This window comes from Geotrypetes seraphini, chromosome 10 (genome assembly GCF_902459505.1).
Source record: "Geotrypetes seraphini chromosome 10, aGeoSer1.1, whole genome shotgun sequence".
Classification (NCBI taxonomy): Eukaryota; Metazoa; Chordata; class Amphibia; order Gymnophiona; family Dermophiidae; genus Geotrypetes; species Geotrypetes seraphini.
In genome coordinates, this window is record NC_047093.1 from 47,830,060 (window position 1) to 47,852,030 (window position 21,971).

At 43.4% G+C, this 21,971-nt stretch overlaps 1 protein-coding gene across 5 annotated transcripts in view; it reads right to left on the reverse strand.

The window, feature by feature from the left end:
• ABCC3 (ATP binding cassette subfamily C member 3) overlaps nucleotides 1-21,971 on the reverse strand; it is a 165,837-nt gene that overhangs the window by 73,480 nt on the left and 70,386 nt on the right. For 3 of the 5 annotated variants that reach the window (XR_004540886.1, XR_004540887.1, XM_033961076.1), the window contains exons 10-14: nucleotides 18,550-18,711; nucleotides 11,012-11,104; nucleotides 9,426-9,629; nucleotides 4,116-4,262; nucleotides 658-745 (exon numbers count right to left, since the gene is read on the reverse strand). Coding sequence is in view for 3 of the 5 variants with exons in the window: in XM_033961076.1 (XP_033816967.1) it covers nucleotides 658-745; nucleotides 4,116-4,262; nucleotides 9,426-9,629; nucleotides 11,012-11,104; nucleotides 18,550-18,711 (694 nt within the window). In the remaining 2 variants the exon portion in view is untranslated. The remainder of the gene's footprint in view (nucleotides 1-657; nucleotides 746-4,115; nucleotides 4,263-9,425; nucleotides 9,630-11,011; nucleotides 11,105-18,549; nucleotides 18,712-21,971) is intronic. The other 2 variants (XM_033961077.1, XM_033961078.1) reach the window with 2 other exon arrangements.

Consider the following 21,971-nt stretch of genomic DNA (forward strand, 5'->3'; position numbering starts at 1 on the left):
ACCCAGAAGCACATCAAGAGCCTTTAGGATCTCCATCAGTTCTATGATCTCCACTCCCCTCCCTCTCACCCCAGGAACCCCCCTCCATCCAAAGAACAGCAAGCTCCTCCTTCCCCATGCCTGTTTCCTGGTGGGCCAGTGGGGAAATGGACAGCAATGATGCCCATTTACTCCTGCCTGTTGCTGGAGGGAGGGGAGGGGGAAGTAAAGGATCAGGTGGTAGGGGGATCAGGGCTACTTCAGTACGTGTTCAGGTGTAAGGAGGGAAATTGGATATGCAACAGAACGGAATGGACCTGTAGGGCAGAGAGGGGAGGGGGGATTGTGCCACTGTGGCAATTGTTCCTTTTCATGTGCGATTCCTGGACTTCCATGGTTTTATATACCATGGTAGATAGCACAAGTGCACTCTGCTATTTAGATCTGCATGTAACACCATGACCGTGCAGTAACTCTCTGCCTTGTATGCTAAATGCAGGGCACACCTCCTGCATTACTGCACAGGCTTTATACTTACTGCAAGTTAATTTTTGCATTAAAATGCGGTAAGAGCAAAGCCACTGTACTTTAGTAAATGGGCCTCTAGATCAATATCCCCATTACTATCTGAGGAGTCTACAGAATAACACAATGAGAGTTAACTAGGAAGCTACTCACCTGCAGATATCACCTTTTTGTCAACAGAATTGGAATCCAACTCATCATGACTCAGGAACTTCTGAATTCTTTTTAACGATACGCTTGCCTGAAAAGCAAAGAAATGGGACTTGCTTTTCAAAAGTAGCCTGCGAAAACTGTAAGGCTATTTATAGCTATTATGCATGCTGTTTTAAATTCTTTAATTTGTATTTTGGGTTTTCTTATCTTTTCATTACTTTTTATTCTTTGATTTATTTTAATACTGTACTTTGTACTCCAATTTTTTTTAAAATTCTTTATTCGTTTTTAACATTAAATACAAAACGTATATACATAAGCAATCAAGTAATATAGTCTTCTGCACTCTTCTCTAACAAATAAACTAAAGCTGTTTTAACCCTTCCCCCTCCCCCCACCCCTCCTGGATACGTATAACAATATTTCATGACTCAAAGGGAAATACTAATAATAGTTGTATTACTACTTATATTATAACTTACAATATTTTGTTAAGGGGCCCCAAATTTCTTTAAATTTGCTATGAATTCTGCAAAGAATTCATGTTTTCAAACTTATAAATCTGACATAGGAATTCCCACCAGAAGCTATAATTTAAGTTATCCCAGCTTTTCCAATTTTTCATTATTAGTTGCATGGCTACTCCTGTCATAATGAGGAGTAGTTTGCTCTGATTTGTACTAATTGGTTTCTTAGACAGTAAAATCGTTCCAAACAAAATTATATCATACTAGTATTTAAGCCCGTTACATTAACGGGTGCTAGAATAGATGTGTAGACTTTTAGCACAATGGGTCACTGAGGCGTTTCTTTCTTTCTTACTTTATGTTTTTTATCTCTCTCCCTGCCCCCCTTTCTTTCTGTCTCTGTTCCCCTGTGTGTCTCTGTCTCTTCCCTGGCCCCCTGTCTTACTGTCTCTCTCCCTGGCTGTCTGTCAGTCTTTCTTTGTTTCTGTATCTTCTCCCTTCGCGAGTGTGGGGCAGTTGTAGGTGCGCAAGCGCACTCCTTCCGGCCACGGACATACGGAACACGCAGGTAGGAGTGCGCATGCGCCGCTTAGGGTTTTATTATGTAGTCATTAAGCCCGTTACATTAACGGGTGCTAGAATATATGTCTGTCTGTCTCCCTCCCGCTGACTCTCTCTCTCTCCCTAGCCCCCTTTCCCTGTCTGTCTTTCTGTCCTTCTCCCTGCCCCTGTGTCTTTCTTTCTTTCTGTCTCCCTCCCGCTGTCTGTCTATCATTTTTCCCCATTTCCCTGTGCAGCAGCATTTCCATCCCACTTCCCTATGCAGCAGCAACAGCATTTCCCTCCTATCCCCCCCCTTTCCTGTGCAGAAGCAGCAGCGGTATTCCCCTTCCCCTCCAAGTCCCTGTATAGCAATAGCAGCATTTTCCCCCACCCCCTTTCCCTTCTCTTACCGTAATCTGGCCTGCTCCATTCGGCCCCTCCCCTTTCTTTTACTGCCATTGTTCTGCTGATCTGGCCTGCTCCTGACCCTCCCACTGCCGACAAACCTCCGGGCTCCAGCCGCGTTGGCAGAACTTTAAACACGCTGCTTCGCGGCCTTCTACTGCTAATTTCCTCTCCCGTGTCTGTCTCTGATGATGTCATCAGAGATACGGCAGAGGAAATCGGCAGTAGAAGGGCGCGAAGCAGCGTGTTTATAGTGCTGCCTACGCTGCTGGAGCCGAGAGGTTTGTGGAGGGTCAACGGGCAGAGCGGGGCTGCTCTCCACCACTCAGTTGCTGCCACTGCTCCACAGGGCCGCGAGTGTGGGGCAGTTGTAGTCGCACATGTGCACTTCTTCAGGCCACGGACATACGGAACACGCAAGTGGAAGTAGCGCATGCGCGGCTTAGGGTTTTATTATAGAGATGATAATGTTAATGGAACTTCCAAAACCATGATAATATTGACCCCAAATAGATTTCCAAGAATTTGAGTATCAAGGGACAATAATAAAGAAAATGATCTAATGTTCCTACATCAAGAGTTACTGCAAATTTGTAATCATGATTAACTGCGATGAAAGGTATGTTATTTTTTTTATTTTTTCCCTACTGCACCTCCTTGTGACTCCGGACAATGGAAGGTAGAAGCAATTTGCCCAGAGTCACAAGGAGCTGCAGTGGGAAAAAGATAAATAAAATAAGATACATTAATCGTGATTACATTTTAATCAAAATGAAGCCCTAAATTGGAAATAAATAAGAAGCAAAAAAAATGAATGCCTATAAAATATCTTTTAGTGGACTAATAACTCATTTTTTTGTCCTCATATCAGGAAAAAATGATCAAAGGTGGCAATACAGGCAGTACCTGGGTTAAGTATAGTCCGACTTATGTTGGACTCGTAATTACAAAGCAGGGTCCTGCCTCTCCCTTCCTGTGCAACCCACCCACTCATTCCTCCCTTCCTTTCCATACATGACCCTCCTCCTCCTTTCTGTGTTCATCATCCTAAGTTATCCAGAGATCCACAATGCCCACAGAAATACCAGGAATTAAATGTCAAAACAGCATCCAAGTAGAAATCATAATTTTAGAATAGCTACAATCTATGCATGTATGTTTTGTCCACATGCATGTTGAAGATACAGCATGGGTGGCGCTGAAAAATACATGTCTGTAACATATTCCGCAATGGCTCTGCACATCTGGAGTGGAGAAATCTAAATGCCAGTATCTGTACCTGCTATAAATCATGCACAAATGCTGACTTTGTTTGTCTTTTAGACCTGGTGCTTGAATTAGGGTTGCTGGAGGCGTTCTGAGAGTGTTTTAATTGTGGGTCCTTGGCTGCCTTACATTTCCTTGCTCCTCATCACACTTGCAGACTCCTCAGTTGAACTCCCCATGTCTCCCTTTTCCCTTCCAAGCTCCTCTCAAACTCCCAGTGTGTGCCACTTTCACCATCAGGTCTGTCTGTGCTTGTCTTGAGTATGTGTGTGAGTATGTGTGTTTGCTTGTTGTGTTTGTGTGTGTGTACCCCCTCTTCCAGGACAATGAGCTCTGTCTCTCCCTGAAAGGCTTTGCTTCACCCAGGCCTTTAATGGAAAAGTAACTAACTTGCTAGACACACACACACACACACACACACGTGTTGACATTGTAAAGTAACACACTATCCATACCTTGTATTGTTATTATAATATTTTTTTACTGCTGTAATTGTCTATTCCTTTGTTTGACTTTTTCCTGCTGTGTACTGCTTTGAGTGCATTCTTTCATAAAGGCTTACATAAATTCTATTAACAAAATAAATAACCTGTAGTCTATGAGTATAGTCTTTTCAGGGACATGACACATACCTGGCACTACAAATGCTTTATTTGCAAAGACCTGACTGTCTGCAGGAGGTCACAGATATGTTCTCTGCGTGGATCAGAAACCTGACAAAGCACATCTTCTTGTTTGATTATCTTACCAGCAGTAATAAATGACCACAGATCTTACCTCTACAATGTTACTTATAACTTGTGGAAACATGCTGAGTGGAAATCGTAGAATATTAAATAGAGAGAGAGAGACAAAGGCTTTCTCTGCATCCAGGACATTAGCTTCGTCAACTGTGACATATACAGCAAATGTGGTCATAGCTACCTAAATGAGTTAAAGAAAATAGACACAATAAGAAAAGATGAATAGCTAGAAAGTTATTTTATAAAGCATTTTCTGAATGTAAAGAATGGGAAACGGGGTGTTCTAAAAATCTGTGGTTGTCTATGAGCATGGAAGTGAGTGTACCAGCAAGGAGTATGCATATTTTCATGTGGACCTCATACAGACAGTGGCATACAAAGGAGCAGGAACTAAAAAGGAGTAGAGAAGGGACACCATTGGGTGGACAAATACGTTTATTTAAAATGGCAATCAAATTTCAGTATAAAACATACAAATATATAAATAGCATATGGCAGACATATAAAGTCCTTGGTAATAAAACATATACTGGACCCCAACGTGGTCCATGTTTCAGCCACAAGGACCTTCTTCAGGGCTGTAAAAAGTAGCCTAAAAGAACAAGACAACACAATGAAATTTAAAAATATGTATAAATATGAAAATGTACCGGAAGTTAAATCATTAGAAAACATGAGAATATGCACCGCATAAAATGTGAATGAATGTTTTAAAAACTTGAATAACATAAAAATATCAGCATGAATAAACATTACCAAGGACTTTATATGCCTGCCACATGCTATTTATTTATATAATTGTATGGTTTTTACTGAAATTTGATTGACATTTTAAATAAATGTATTTGTCCACCCAATGATTTGACCTGTGTCCCTTCCCCACTCCTTTTTTTGTTCCTATAGCTCACCCATGTTTTTTTCCTTTGTATTGTATGACACAAAGGAGCAGATCAGAAGGAAAAAGTCCAAAACAGCTTTATTAACCACCACAAATGGCCATTCTGTAAGGACATTTGTGGTAGTTAATAAAGCTGTTTTGAACCGTTTCCTTCTGATCTACTTTGTGTGGCATAGTAGAGATTATTGCAGATTGGTTGCCTGGTTGCCTATCTGTTTTCTTGGACCCTTATACAGATAGTCCTGGGTGCAACATTTCACATTCACTTTAAAACGATCTCAGAAAAATTGCCCACCCCCATTTACAACTACTAATTTATGTGAATACTTTTTCCTGAATAAAATATACAGATGTTTTTGGAAAATTCAGAAGTATGTGCATAGTGTCAAATTCTACCTCCAGAAACGACTCTATCAAAGCAGGAAGAAGTACACAACATTTCTGTTCCAATATTTCCCCTACAACCTAGTCCAACAGACTTCTTCCACATTGAACAGTTCGGTATTATTTGACTAAAAAAATTACCTCATATTAAACTCAGCATCTACAGTAATGACTGAAGGTCAGTCAGAGCAGTGGTCTTCACTAATTTTTTAAGTCGGGGCCACTTTGGATCCAAAAGAGCTGAAGGAGAGCACCTACGATATGAGGCAATAGCATCCACCTTGCCAGCTTGCCTTCTAACTTTTTTTATTGTGTGTATCCACAAGAAGGTGAATGAACATTTCCAAACACATTCTATTTAGACTATTGAGGCACGCCTTGCCCTTCAAGCATGCATCTGTTCCTCCCATCCCACACTTGTCTCAGTGTATACAGTCAAACCTCGGTTTACGAGTGCACCGGTTTGTAAGTGTTTTGCAAGACGAGCAAAACATTTGCAAAATTGGCTCCTCGGAAACCGAGTTTGGCTCGATTTATGAGCGCCATCCCCCGCAATCCGGCATCCCCCCCCCCAGCGATCTCACATCCCCCACCTGCTCGCGTCTCCCCCCCGCGATCCTACATCCCCCCGAGCACCGAAACGAAATCCCTTACCCCGATTGGGCAACGGCACCAGCACCAACGCATAGGACATGCCGGTGCCGGTGCCCAAAGATCCTCCCTCTTATGGGCTGGGCGGTGCTTCGGAGATCCTCCCTCTTGCCTGTGCTGGGCTGGACTGGGCTTTGAGCATTTGCGCATGCTCAAAGCCTTCTGGTCTCGCTCTCTCCAAGATTCTCAGATTCAGAATCTCGGAGAGAGCGAGACCAGAAGGCCTTGAGCATATGCAAATGCTCAAGGCCCAGTCCAGCCCAGCACAAGCAAGAGGGAGGATCTCCGACGCACCGCCCAGCCCAGAAGAAAGAGGATCTTCGGGCACCGGCACCGGCATGTCCTATGCGTTGGTGCTGGTGCCGTTGTCCAATCGGGGTAAGAGATTTTGTTTTGGTGCTCAGGGGGGATGTAGAATTGCGGGGGAGGGAGGGGCAACGTGAGCGGGGGGGGGAGGATGCCGGTTCGCAGAGGGAGATGCCGGATTGCGGGAGGGGGGGTATGGAGCAGCATCGGTGGCCTCAAGGGGGGGGAATGGAGCAGCGCTGGTAGCCTCTGGGGGGGGAGGAGGTGGAACGGATCAAAGCGAGTTTCCCTTACTTTCTATGGGGAAACTTGCTTTGATATACGAGCAATTTGGTTTACGAGCATATTTCTGGAATGAATTATGCTCGTAAACCAAGGTTCCACTGTATATGATATCTGGACAAAAACACTGTGGAGACGACGATGTCCAAGATGCAGGTCTTTAATAAAAACATAGTCAATTAATCCACATGACAAAATGTCAAGGACCCAAAAAAATGGGGACTAAGGACCCAACACGGTCTGTGTTTCGACAACCCTGTCTTCCTCAGGAGTCCCTGAAAGTCCTAATGCAAAAATGTGGATCAAATCCTTCTCCAGCTATTGATGTTTTTTTCAATCGCGCAGAGTTTTCTACTTGGATCAGTCCATTCCCAAACTTGACCAACTTAGGTTTTAGGATTTGATTCACGTTTTTGCAATAGGACATTCAGGTAACCCCTAAGGAAGACAGGGTCGTTGAAACACGGACCATCTTGGGCCCTTAGTCCCCATTTTTTTGGGTCCTTCACATTTCGTCATATGGATTAATTGACTGTATTTTTTAATAAAGACTTGAATCTTGGACATCGTCGTCTCCACAGTGTTTTTTGTTTTTGTCTTGATTGACCTTTGGGTCTGTGGAGTATTAAGGGTCAATTTTTGTTTGTTGTATATGATATCTGGATCAGAGTTCAGCAAGTTTTTGTTCCAATTTGTTTTGTTTAGATTATTATAGTATCCTCAACTAAGTCAGAATTCTGCAGTACATTTTTTATTCAGTACTCCATGCTGGACTCATATTACCCCAGCAAGGAAAGCATTCTATAGGTTAAAATTTTATATATGGAATGCAAATATATGGAAACAAATCTAATCTAATTTCTATCTTATATACCGGATCATTCCAGCAAGGACTCGAGCCGGTTAACAAAGTTTAAAAGAACATAATAGAAAACAATAATGAAGGTAATAGAAAAATTTTCAATAAATTAGATCAGTCCTCAGTTAAGAATCTCTGAAAAAGATAAGTTTTCAGATTTTTCCTAAAAAGTGATAGAGATAATGACGTTCTGATAATCGAGAGAAGATCATTCCAAACTTTTACCAAGGAACAAGCTAAGGAGTGTGAGAATTTACCTAGGGTTTTAATCCCTTTAACAGAAGGGAAAAGCAATTTTAATTTATGTGTATTCCTGGTAGTGTGAAACTGAAGAGAGTAACATGATAGAGGTAATAAAGGTGAAAAAAATCCATGTAAAATTTTAAAAATTACATTGGTATATTTAAATTGAATTCGCCAGTAAATAGGAAGCCAATGAAGTAAACGCAACAATGGAGAGGCATGATCATATTTATGTCTTCCAAAAATTAATTTGACCGCAGTGTTCTGAATAAGTTGTAGCCTCTTCAGATTAAATTTGGTTAATCCGATATACAGGAAATTTGCAAAATCCAGATGTGCCAAAATAATCGCTTGAACCAAAACCGCAAAATGATTTTGATGAAAAAACCCTCGAACTCTCCTCAACATCCGTAAACTAAAATAGCACTTTTTAGATAAATTGCTAATTTGATTATTTAAAGACAAAGAGGAATCTAAAATAAAACCAAGGATTCTAGATGAAAATTCAATTAAGGAGTCTCCTGATTTCAATGCTATAACCTGAGTGTAGTAAGGGACCAAACCATAGCAGTCTGGTTTTAGAAGCATTCAATTTCATACAGACTAAGGAAGCCCATTCTTGAAGTCTAGAGACACAAGAGTTACAGCCTGTTTAACAAAGCCGCACAGCAACAGCCCCAAAGCCCTTCAAATCTCTATGGGCTTCGGGGCCGTTAACACGCAGCAGCCGCTAGCGCAGCTTTGTAAAATAGGCCCTTAATATCTCCAGTCAAATTTGAAAGGGCCAAGTTAATTAAGAGAGCATATGAACTCCTATGCCCCTACTTGAGCTTTTAGGTCACAAGATATTTGTTGATTAGAGTTAACTGCTGTCAAAGATTCTTCCATACATGTTTCACAGCTGGTTCTACTGTTGGAAAAAAAAAAATCCAGGGACCAATGACTGCTTTGTCACCAATAATGGCCCCCTTTCCATTCAGGTTGAGCCCTCTGATATTTAGAGATTTCTAGGACTTCAGGCAACATCTAAAGTACTCCCATTATGAAAGAAAAGATACCAGGCATCCCATAGAGGAAGAAGAGTAGAGATTTACTGGGCACAGAACCAAATCCAAATCACCAGGCACAGGCAAAGTTCAAGAACAGGCAAAAGTCAGGGCAGACAAAGCAGGTTTGTTAGTGGGAGACTGGTAGAGATCAGTCACCAAGAAGCTGCAAATGGCAAAGACTCATAGGAGACATGAAGTCAGGGTGAATGGGAAGTTCTAGATATATTAGGCACAGAAGACCAATCAGCCAAGAAGCATACCCAGAGAATCAAACTGAGAAAGGGCATTTATAGTGGACTCTGGAATTTGAGCGCACATCACTAAGAATAGATACGGAGGTCAGTAGCACATATAACCACTAATTGTTACCAATTAAAGTAAATTATAGCTAATAATTGGCTAATGCCAATTAATAGCCAAGTACTGAATTAAGCTGCATGTGCAACTGACCTTATTCTATAGATTAGATGTGCAACTTTGCACGCTATGCATAAAGTTGGGCTCCCAACTTTATAGCAATAGGGGATACAGGCAGTATAACAAATTTTAATAACTCATAAACTATAGTTTTATTGTGCTGCATGTCTGTGTAATATTATTATAGCACACACTGCAGGTCTGAAATGGCGGCACACACTACACAGTATTATAGAAAGTAGATGATAGGGATACCAGGAATGGAGCGCTGGTCCATGCAAATATAGCCAGAGCCCTCAGGTACACTGATTTTTTCTGAACTCTCAGCTCTTTCTCGCGAATTTCAAGCACTTTTTCCTGAAACGAGGTCTCCCATGCATACAGTTTCAAAACCTTGATGCCGTTCAATATTTCATTCATCAGTTTGATACGGGAGTCTTTATACTGCATGTGTTCTACCTGTGGTCACAAAAAATAAGAAATGTATTGTTTTTATTTCTTTTAATCAACAACTGAATACCGGCATGTTTAAAGAGTAATTGATCCTGGCTCCAGGAAAGCAACTATTTAGGGGGTAATATTCAGCTGGCAGTGGTCAGCGGTTTTCAAGCTGTAGACAGCCACGAGCTGAATTAAGACCAGATATGCAATGCCAGTCCATATCCGGCCTCTAGCCTTGAATATCCACATATGTACAGTGACCCAGAAGTGCACCTGGCACTAGCCAATGTTTGGACTGGCATAAGCTGCCAATTCTGGTGACAAATGGCAACCATGGCTTCTAGCCTGATCCTGAGTAGGCAGATAGGTGCTAACAGCGGTGTAGCGAGGGAAGGCTTCTCCACTCTCTATCTTATTGATTAATTGTAGTTCCTCTTTTAATCTTTTCGTCCTTCGATCTACCTCTCATCTATTTCCTGACCTATTAATTTTGAATTGTATACTGCATTGATGCCTTGCATAGTGCGGTATATCAAGCTTTAATAAAAACTTGAAACTTGAAGCGCCCAGGAAGTGACATCAGAGGGAGAGCCAAGCTGGTGCAAGCAGCAGGTTGAAAATGCTGCTTGCTTCTGCTGATGACGATTTCAAGAGGTAGAGGTGTGGGAAGAGGTGCCAGCTCCCCTGCCAAGACGGTTCCTGGGGTGGTCCACCCCTCCCCCCTCCACGCCACTGGGTACTAGCACTAACTATCAGGGCCATTTTAAGCCAACAGCGGTCAGTATCTAAAAAAACCACTGATCACTATTGGCTGAATATTGAACATATTATGTCTTTTCACATTGTTTTATATGGGATCCCAAAGGCATCAAATATCTAGAAGTGTATTTTTTACAAAAAGGGTGATAGATGCGTGGAATAGTCTCCCGGTAGAGGTTCTGGAGACAAAGACTGTGTCTGAATTAAAGAAATCGTGGAACAGGCTTGCGGGATCTCTTATGGAGAAGAGATAGATGCTGTGGATAGACAAATCACAGATCCACTACTCAATACAACATACAAATTCATGCAAGACCCCCATCAAGAAATAAAAGAAACACAAAATAAATATGCTCAAGAATTTCCCTACACCAGAAGGGCATATCATTGCTCCATTCTACTCTGAAAAGCCGTGAACATGGCCTTGATCATTGCTTTTCCTAGATTCTCCCAGGTGTGAGAGGATCTGTTATTTCATTTTTAATTGTTTTAATTCATCTGGAGCATACAACCTGATGGAGAGATAAATGTAAGTAAAACAAATGATAAAATAAATTTAGAAGACAGTGGTTGTTATCTGGCTCTAGTCTGGAAAACTCATCATATACCTCCCTAATCCCAGACTGCAGCACCTTCCTTACCTGGAATGCTCTAGTCTTCATGGCAATGGCACCATTGAATGGAATGAGTAAAACCATGATGGCAACACCAGCCAAGACAGATGCACCTAAATTCTATTCACAATGGAGAAAAACAAGATAGATTTTTCAAAATGTTTTATTTAAATTTGGGAAGAATTTAGTTATTCACATGATTAACAAATGCTTAATATTTAAAAGCACTTCTCTGGATAGTGGTAAACTCTCTTCGGATATGTGCTCTACCTTGGCCCTATCCAGGAAACTAGCAGCACTATAGTGCAGGGGCAGAGCAAAGAGAAGAGTATGGGTGTTCCACCTAACTCAGGGGTAGGCAATTCCGGTCCTCGAGAGCCAAAGGCAGGTCAGGTTTTCAGGATAGCCACAATAAATCTATATGAGATAGATTTGCATGCATTGCCTCCTTGAAATGCAAATCTATCACATGCATATTTATTGTGGATATCCTGAAAACCTGACCTACCTATGGCTCTCGAGAACCGAATTTGCCTACCCCTGACCTAACTCTATGGATAGTCAATGACATTGGCCATTACCCCGATAGCTATGCAGACAAAGTGAGGACAGCAAAAAGGCTGGTCGAACTTAAACCCTAAAGCAATTTAGAGAGCAGCTGAATCTTGGCATAGTCTGAGGAGTAGCCTACTGGTTAATGCAGCAGCCTAAGACCTGATTTCCACTGTAGCTTCTTGTAACTCTGGGCAAGGAAATTGATGAACTCTGCACTGGGTCTTTGGAGAAAATCAGTGGAATACCAGTCGTACAAATCTGAGAAGAGACCCGACAACAACCAAATTCACAGTTCAAAGGTATTAGAGATAGGCTTGGCATCTTAGCATTCCTTATCTTTTCATGAAAAAGACCCTACAAGATATTGATTCTGTGACCCCTGATGTAGGCTCCTTTGAGCTGAAACATGGACTGTGTCGGGTCAATCAGAATGGCATCAATAAAGTTTTATTAGAAGAAATATATCCCTGATTGGTCCTCTTTTATCTCCACTTTTTGTCTTTTTATCAAGTCACTTAACCCTCCAAATAAGTACAAAATAAGTACCTGCACATAATAGGTTAGATTCTGTATATGCCGCAGAAAAAAAGTGAACACTAAGGGGTTGATTCTCAAAACAGGTGTCCGATTGTAGGCGGCGGTAGGCATCCTACTGCCGTTTCACAGCTAATCGGGACACATATTTAAAAAAAAAAAAATGCAAGTGGGGATGGATGCCTACATTGTAGGCATATGTCATGCGCCTACGGAGATGTGTAGAGATTCTTATGGACACTCAAGGTGTAGTGCGGGCATGGTCTCCACTGGAAGTGGCCTTGGGCATCTGTAAGCATCGCTATGCAACTCCATAGGCGCGAGACAGATGCCTTAAATGTAGGCTTGTAAAAATGCAGTTAAGGTGTCTGTTAGTAAAAGTAGACGTGATTCTCTATAAGGCACCAATGCATGATTGACACGTGATTGGCGAATGCTTTATAGGCAGCCTTTAGAGAATCGGTATGCCGTCAGTAACGCGAAGGACTTTGATGTGCAGACAATCCCGCCCTGATATCTGCACGCAGGACAAAAAGCATGCCGCCTTATTTCATTCGTTTGTGTCCGAAATTGTAAGTGGGGTGGGGGGTGTTTGTAGCAATGGTGTGTGTCGTTTGGGGGGGGTTCCCCCTCCCCCCCCCACACACCCTCAGAGCAGAAACCTAAAAGTTTGGAGTTTGGGTGAGGAGACCGGGACTTGTAAGCAGTGTTCCCTCTAAGCGGGCGGGTGTTGTGAGCAAACTTTTTTCACCGTGAGCCAAAAATATCGGGCGCCAGCAAGTTATGAGCCAACTCGCCCGATTCTCCTCTCGCCGCCCTGCCATCTGCCGTACGCCTCTTCCGATCGTGCGCTGTGACGAGAAACGTGTGCGCTGCGATGTAATATTTTGTGCGCCAGCGCACGCCAGCGCAGCTTAGCGGGAACACTGGTTCAAATGGTTTTATTTATTTCCCCAAATTTATTTTTGTTATACGCATTGAAAATATTTGATATTGCGTTTAAATCAAAATCTCAATAAACTTGAAACGAGTGCCCGTGAGATTGTGGGAGGGTTAAATACTCAAAACTTAGAAGTTTTTGCTACGCCAGCTTTCTGGTATCTTTACATACAGTGGCGTACCTAGCATATGTAACATCCGGGGCCCATCATTTTTTGGCACCCCCCCCCCATCTGTAAGAAAAACATGATTTTTAGTAACAAACCACACGTCACACATGAGTACCTAGGAAAAGGCAGCATCTTACATATTGCAGTGAGCAGTACATCAATACACCCATTGTAAAACTAAACAAGCCAGACCAGCACAGATCAATCCTACACCGTCAATCCTAACAGAAAACCATGTCTTTCGAACACACAGAACACAGAAAACACCTTCGCCTAGTAAGGAATATGTAATCACAAACTAACCCCTCCCTCTTTTACAAAACTGTAGTGTGGATTTTAGCTACGGAGGTAACAGCTCTGATGCTCATAAAATTCTGAGCATCAGAGCTGCTACCACCAAGGCTGGTGCTAAAAACGCTTCACAGTTTTGTAAAAGGGGGGATAAAATAAAAATACATAGACAAAGGTTAAATTGAACCAGCAAGAAGCTGGACTCTGCATACAATGCTTCACAGAAACAGTGACACATGTCTCCTAAAGCAATAAATAAATAGAAATTTTTTTCTACCTTTGTCTTCTGTGGTTTCTCCTTTCCTCATCTTCTTGTAACTCTCTTCCTTCCATTCACTGTCTGCCGTCTCTCTTCCCCTATATGGCATCTTCTCTCCTTCTATGCCCCTTCCAGAAACTGTATGCCTCCCCCTTCCATCTCTCCTTTCACCCCATTGGTCTGGCATCTCTCTCCTCGCCTTCCCTCTCCCACACCTCTCCTCATAGTCTGGTATCTCCCCTTCCCTGATTCTCTGGCATCTCTCTCCTTTCCTTTTCTTCCATCTTTCGTTCCCCCTCCATGCTCTCACATCTCCCCCTTCCTTTTCCCTTAGACTGGCATACCTTCCTCCTATGCTCCAAGCCCTGGCATCTCCTTTAATTCCCTCCCTCATCTTCCTTCTCCCTCCAGCTGGGTACCGCAACACTCTTCCCTGCAGCTCTGCACTTCCCCACAATTGCCATGCTTCGGTTCCTCTTCTTCCTTCCTTCCCCCCCCCCCCCCCCGCGGGACCCTGCGGCACCATCAACTCTTACTCCCTCTAATGTCGGCCCTGCAGCTCCAGACTTCCTCGCACCTTCTCCCCTCCCCCTTTGGATCGCTATTATTTTAAATGTTATAGCCGCGGAGCTGTATCCATCAGTGGAGATGTCTAACCTCGGCCTGCCCCGGAACTCTTACTGCAGCAGCCGCCCGTCTAGGCAGGAACAGGAAGTCACTGTTGCAGTAAGAGTTCCGGGGCAGGCCGAGGTTAGACATCTCCACTGATGGATACAGCTCCGCGGCTATAACATTTAAAATAATAGCGATCCAAAGGGGGAGGGGAGAAGGTGCGAGGAAGTCTGGAGCTGCAGGGCCGACATTAGAGGGAGTAAGAGTTGATGGTGCCGCAGGGTCCCGCGGGGGGGGGGGGGGAGGAAGGAAGGAAGAAGAGGAACCGAAGCATGGCAATTGTGGGGAAGTGCAATCCCCCCAATGCGTCCCCTTACCTTACCTCCCCTTACCTTTGCGACGCGTGTGTGCGCTGTGAAGAGAAACTTTGCGCTGCGATGTAATATTTTGTGCGCGCGCGCAGGCCAGCGCACCTTAGCGGGAACACTGCTTGTAAGTATATTGGGGGTTCCCTCCCATACCACCTCAACAAGAGGAATGTATGGGGGTTCCCCCCCAAATCCCTCCTCAGAGCACAAATGGCAAGACAATAGGGAAGGAAATAGGGCAGCGTGCATTTGTCCTGCGTGCAAATTTCGGGGCGGGATTGTCAGCACACTAATGTCCTGTCCACTTTTGATGGGTCACCAGAGAATCAGGCCCTAAGTGTTATTCTAGATAGGGTGCTCTGAATTAAGTGACATTTATAGAACAATGTTTGGTGTGGGTTGATCTATGCAGACTTTTAGGCACTTACATCAAGTGAAACCCGCATTCCAGTTAACATGTAGCATGTAGCATGGCCACCAGGATGGTCTCCGGGCTCAAGGATCTCTTTTACGGAGAAAGGCTGACCAAATTGCGACTATACTCTCTCGAAGAACGTAGGGAGAGGGGAGACATGATTGAGACATTTAAGTATATCACTGGTCGTATCGAGGTGGAAGAGGATATGTTCTCTCTTAGGGGACCCTCGACCACAAGAGGGCATCCACTAAAAGTCAGGGGCGGGAAGTTTCATGACGACACCAAGAAGTATTTCTTCACCGAAAGAGTGGTTGACAATTGGAATGAGCTTCCAGTGCAGGTGATTGAGGCCAGCAGCATGTCAGATTTTAAAAACAGATGGGATGCCCAGGTCTGATCTCTAGGAGGGTAGAGCACGATATCTCAAAGGGTAGCTAGGAGGGAGGGTCAATAGAGTGGGCAGACTTGATGGGCCTTGGCCCTTTTCTGCCGTCACTTTTCTATGTTTCTATGTCATTCACCCCCTAATTCCATAAAAAGCAGTACCAAATTGTGCATGCCATTTAACTGAATAATAAGCTAGTGTCGATAATTGGCATTTTAACAAGCAATTATTTTTGTTAATTAGAATCAATTAATGGTTACATGTATAAATTTAGGCACAGGATATGCGCCTAAATTTTACATGCAAGTAAAAAAAAGGGATGTGGAAATGGACGGGTCATGGATGGATCATGGGTTTCAATTATATGCATAATTACAAAATTATGTCCTCTATGCCCAAATTTAGTCATGGTTCCTCGGGCATAAGCACTATTCTATAAACCACAACTAGCTTTAAGAATGGCTTATAGAATAGCACTTTTTTTTCAGCACTGGTTTTTTGGCCACCAAATTCTATAAACAGCATCCCGATTGTAGGCGGCGGTAAGCATGCTACCGCTGTCTAACCAGCCAATCAGTGCGCACGTTTAAAAATAAAACCCAACCCAAGGCAGGCCACCTTTATTGTAGGTGTCTGTTGTAGATTCAGGGAGGCACCCAGTGACGCTTAAGCTCACCCAAGGCTAGGCATGGGGGAGTTTCTGCCCGTAAGTGGCCTTAGGTGAGCTTAAGTGGCCCTGGGCATCTCCCTAGGGCCGCGATAGGTGCCTGAAATGTAGGCCATTGAAATTCTGACCTATATTTCAAATAGATGCGGCCGCTAAACTGATTGCAGCAAGGAACCCTCCCTATCACGATCAGCTGAGCGGCTGTGGCAGGGAACCCCCGAATCCCACCTTAAGTCGGCCGGCAGGAAGGATGCCCACACCCTTCCGCCACCATCTCTGATCCCACACATACACACACACACACTGTTCACGGCAGAAGGGATACCCAATCCTTCCTGCCGGCACACCCACAACATTCCCAGCAGGAGGGATGCCCATTCCCTCCTGCCAGCACCCCCTCTAACATCTGTGGCAGAAGGGATGCCCACTTGCTCCTGACACCCCCACCAAACACATGATCCCCTCCAAAACCCACTCAGACCCCCCCTACCTTTATCTGCAAAACCAGCCGGAGGGATGCCTACTCCTTCTGGCCAGCAGGCCCGCCCTTTCAGAATGGCAGGCCTTCCCCTTCCAGTACATCCTGGAATACAATGGGAAGAAGACTAAGGCCCCGATTGGCCCAGGCGCCTAAGGCCCCTCCCACAGGAGGGGCTTTAGGCACCTGGGCCATCCGGAATCTTAGACCTCCTAACCAGTGCATTCTGGGATGCATTGGGAGTGGCCTAAGACTCCGATTGGCCAGATCCCTAAGGCCACTCGAGTGTTTGGGGGTCATGTGTTTGGGGGGTGCCGGCAGGAGAGAGTGGGCATTTCTTCTTTCAGGAATGTTAGGGTGGGTTCCGGCAGGAGAGAGTGGGCACATTCGGGAGTGGTAGTGTGAGGGAGTGGGCATCCCTCCTGCCGGCCGACTTGTGGTGGGATTCGGGGGTTTCCTGTCACTGCTGCTCAGCTGATCGCGGCAGGGAGATTCCCTTGCCATGATCAGCTCAGCGGCAACACGATTCTCTAAACAGCGTCTGTGACATGGACGCTGGTTAGAGAATCGGGGTGGTTAGGCGGGGTTAAGCATCTTCCCATTAGGACAGACGCGATTCTGTATAGTACACCCGGGAGCAATTCTCAAAAGACCCTTAGGTGGCTGCTGAGACCGGGCAAACTATACAGAATCAGGCCCAAAATGTGCACATGCGCCAGGAAAAGCTACATCGTATGCATGCAAATCATAGGCATGCCTTATTGTAGAGTATCATAGGTGCACATCATAAGCATTTTTGGGGGGGTGGAGAACTACCAGCAAACCATGCAACTGTATATATTTTTAAACTTACACCATGCAATCAGCAGCTCTAGTCCTGCTGATATATGGTTTTAATGAACGTGCCTTTATCACATGTACCTGAGATGTGCTTTTTAACACACTCTCTTCAAAGTATCAACCAAGAATACAGCTCCCTAAACTGTAAAGCTCCTGGAGATGTCCAGTTATCTTATTTGTTATCTCATTTGTAATATCTCCTGGAAATATCCAGTTATCTTATCGTATTTGTAATCCAAAATTGTAATCCTTCCGGAAATGTCCAGTTAGCTCTTTTGTAATCCGCCTAGAACTGCAAGGGACAGGCGGAATAGAAGTCACTAATGTAATGTAATGTAACATATAACAATATATGTGCCCCCCCAACTCTATAAAAGTATGATGCATGTACCCTTACTTTTTTTTTTTTACTTTCACCTCTCATGCAATCAGCAGCCCCACACCTGGCAGTATACGCTTTTAACACATGGTTCAACGCTACCGGCACCTCCAGATCTGCTGGTAATTTTGGAGCGTTAAAAATTGGCGCTTTATTTTGTGCATCACCCAGCAATGTCTGGGCATCACCCAGAGTGCTTATTTTAATATTATTGAACTTGCTGTACTTCATTTCCTTACTATTCTCAGAGGCTGCTATGGGGCACAGAAAAGACCAAGTAGCACCATATTGTGCATCAGAAGCTAAAATGCTTATACGCTAAACAGGTTAAAACTGGTTTCGTGGCAAACGTTAAAGGAATGGTACGTTTAGAGCAGGGGTGTCCAACCTGCGGCCCCGTGAAGTATTTTGTGCGGCCCCGGTCGAGGGCGATGCAGTATTTTCCTCTGCTGCCCCCGGGTGTTTACCATCTTGCCGGCTCCCTCCTCTGTCTTGCTGCAGCGTTTGCATGTTTGTGCGGCCCCAGAAACATTTTTTTTCGGCTAATGCGGCCCAGTGAAGCCAAAAGGTTGGACACCCTTGGTTTAGAGCATCGGGGACTTAGTGAAAACATCCCTACTATACATGAAATATGCAACACTCATAGGGAAACATGTGTGTTTGTGTGTACCTGCCAGAGGAAGTACAGGGCCAAACAGATCTGCAGTGGAGCCGACCATAACATATTCAGGAAAGTGGTTAAATCCATGAACCTTTGAGCATCTACTGACATCAGATTTACAATCTCTCCCACTGTAGAGGATCGCTTTGCAGAGTTTGTGATCACTAGAGCCTGAAAAACAATACAAAAATAAAGAGTTTAGATTTTGGGCTTAGCTAAATTTGTCAGAAGAATAAAGACAATACCGTATTTTCACTCCATAAGACGCACCGGACTATAAGACGCACCCTAGATTTAGAGTAGGAAAACAAGAAAAAAACATTCTGAACCAAATTGTGCACCCAGTCTCCCTCACTCATTGCCAGGCTCTGCACCCTGTCCCCCCTTCCCTGCCAGGCTCTACACCCTATCCCCCCTTCCCTGACCTGTAACCTGCCACTCCCCCCAACTCTGTTGGTCTAGTGGTAGGCTGGGACAGGAGAGATCCATCCCAGCTGACTAACAATCGTCCTCCCTTCCCCACTCCTCCCAGTACCCTTTAATAACATGGCCCACCCGTTGGCCCTTGCTTTTAAAAAACCTCCGCTCGCCGGCCCTTCCTTTTAAACCTCCCCCCCCCCCCGGTATTCTTTAATAACATGACCCACCTGACGGCCCTTTCTTTTAAAACACCCTTGCCCGCCCGCAGTACCTTTTTTAATGCCCCCTGAATCCTGGTGGTCCAGCGGTGTATGGGCCAGCAGGAGCGCGCTGCCTGCACTGCTGCCTGGGCCCGTCCTGCTTTCTGAATGGCTGCAGTCAGTTCTCGCAAGACCCATTTTGATAGAGGGATCCGGGAGGTGCGGGGGAGGAGGAAAGGCACTGACCAGGAGAGTTATCTGTGCCGGCTGACTTCCTGCAGAACGTGCCTCTTGCCGTGAGAGGCACATCCTGTAAGCAGTCAGCTGCTGTGGATGATTCTCCTCCTCGCCAGTGGCACACCTGAAATCTCAGAAGGCACACTGGTGTACACTGATTTATTAACAGTTTAAGACATAAGAACATAAGAATAGCCATCAAGCCCTGTAGTCCGTTCTCATGGTGGCCAATCCAGATCACTAGTACCTGGCCAAAACCCCAAGAGTAGCAACATTCCAGGCTACCGATCCAGGGCAAGCAATGGCTTCCCTCATGTCTTTCTCAATAACATAGACTTTTCTTTCAGGAAATTGTCCAAACTAAAAACCTGCTACGCTATCCACTCTTACCACAACCTCTGGCAATGCATTTCAGAGCTTAACTATTCTCTGAGTGAAAAAATATTTCCTCCTATTGGTTTTAAAAGTATTTCCCTGTAACTTCATTGAGTGTCCCCTAGTCTTTGTAATTTTTGACCGAGTGAAAAATCGATCCACTTGTACCTGTTCTATTCCACACTCCTTGTTGAACATTCTTTATTTGAGAACCAAGGAGTATCATATGGTCTCACATTTATTGCTTTGTAGCAGTGTTTTTCAATTTAAGCAAATTACAGTTGAGCATCTGCATATAACTGGGGGTAAAAATTAAATCCTGCTCCATGTAGATATTAATATTTAAAAACTGTACAATACTGAAAATTATCTATATACAAAAGTCCTGACTCTGCCCTAGACTGCCCCAAGAATAACTGAATAGTGTGGCAGTGGTCTGAATTATTTTGATGTACTGTTTTAGTGTATTTTTTTTTTCTCTGAAAGAAAGGGAGCATATCAAATAAAAGTAACCATAACCATTCTTTTGGCTAAGAGACCTTTTTTTTTTCTAATGAAGAAATTACATTCCTTTAGGAAATACACTTCTACCTCCGTATTCACGGTTTCAGCAATCGCGGTTTCGATTATTCGCAGTTTTTAGCTTGCTGGCTCCTTGTCTTCAAATTATGTCAGTTTGCATTTAGAGAAATCGCTGATTACAAGCATTTACAGAGAAATCCCAGCACTTTCTTCACCGTGTTTTACCTCTCTTTCCGGAACAGGCCAGGTCTCCCACCATGTTATTCATGGTTTCACCATATTCACGATGGTTTTTAATAGAAAACAGCGAATAACATATAAAAAAGTTATTCGCGGTTTTTCTGTATTTGCAGGCCTGTTAGTCCCCCATCACAGCGAATACGGAGGGCGAAGTGTCGTTTGACTTAGATTTGCCTTGATAGATCAGGTACTACTTTTATCTCAACTGAATTAAGGTATGCTTAACAAATATCAGATGATTTAGAACACAACTGTTAGGCTTATCTTTTCTGCTAATAGATTCAATAAAGTAACTCCTTTCTTTATCCAATTGCATTGGCTCCCGATTGAAGCACATATAAAATTTAAGATCTATATGATTGCTTTCAATATTTTATTTGGTACAGCCTAACTTACTTAGAGGGTTCTGTTTTAACATCTCATGGTAACTTTCACTGTTTGTTCTCGTTCTTGTATAAAATGATTTTAATTTGGAATTCCCTTGCTATTGAAATTAGATATTAGACAGATTACTTGCCTTTTATAAGAGCAGTTAAAACTTTTTTTTTGTTTACAGAATATTGGATTGGTGGTTAATTATCAATTCATTTAATTCTGTATATATCAAGCTATCGCTCCTGGGGTATTCCCAGCTCTGTTTCATGTGACCTGCTTTGAGCTGAATAGCTGTATGAGTGCTATAAGAATTGGAAAGTAATGATGTTTTAAAATGATGTTTTATTTGATGTTTGAATTTTAATTTTATTACATTAGAAACATAGAAACATGATGGCAGATAAAGGCCAAATCTAGTCTGCCCATCAGCAGTAACTGTCAGCATAGCATTGCTAGCAGCCAGCATTTTCGGTTGGCCTAATCAATGTCAGCAAAGGCCTATGGGACTCTGGAATGTTGATGCAGATAAACCCTAAATGCTCCTGCACAGAATTCACATATATTAAGCATCCAGCCAGACTGGATTGTTTATCAAGAAGATAGGCTACTTGAATGGTACAAAGAAGCCAAAGACTAATCCCATCTACCATGCCTGCAAGTATCACATCTTCCTTATCAATTAAACTAACCATTGTTAGTTTCTTTTATTCCGCCAATACCTTGCGGTTCTAGGAAGAGATTCTGGTCATTTCCAGAAGATTACAGGGAAGCTATTGGTTACAACATTTGGAGTCTGGTGATGGAGTGAGGATATTGGTTGTATCAGGAGTTTGTCTTGACATATTTCTTGGACAGCCTGGTTTTTATTTCCCTTCTGAAGGTTCTGTAGTTTGGTGCTGAAATCAGTAGATTGGCGATGTGGCTGTCTAGTTTCGCTGCCTGCATGGCGAGTAGTCCATCGTATATTTTTTTACGCTGAATGTATTATAAAAGTTTTGTTGTAAACTGCTAAAAATAGTAGATGAAGTGGGTTATACATTTTTTAAAATAAATAAAAATAAA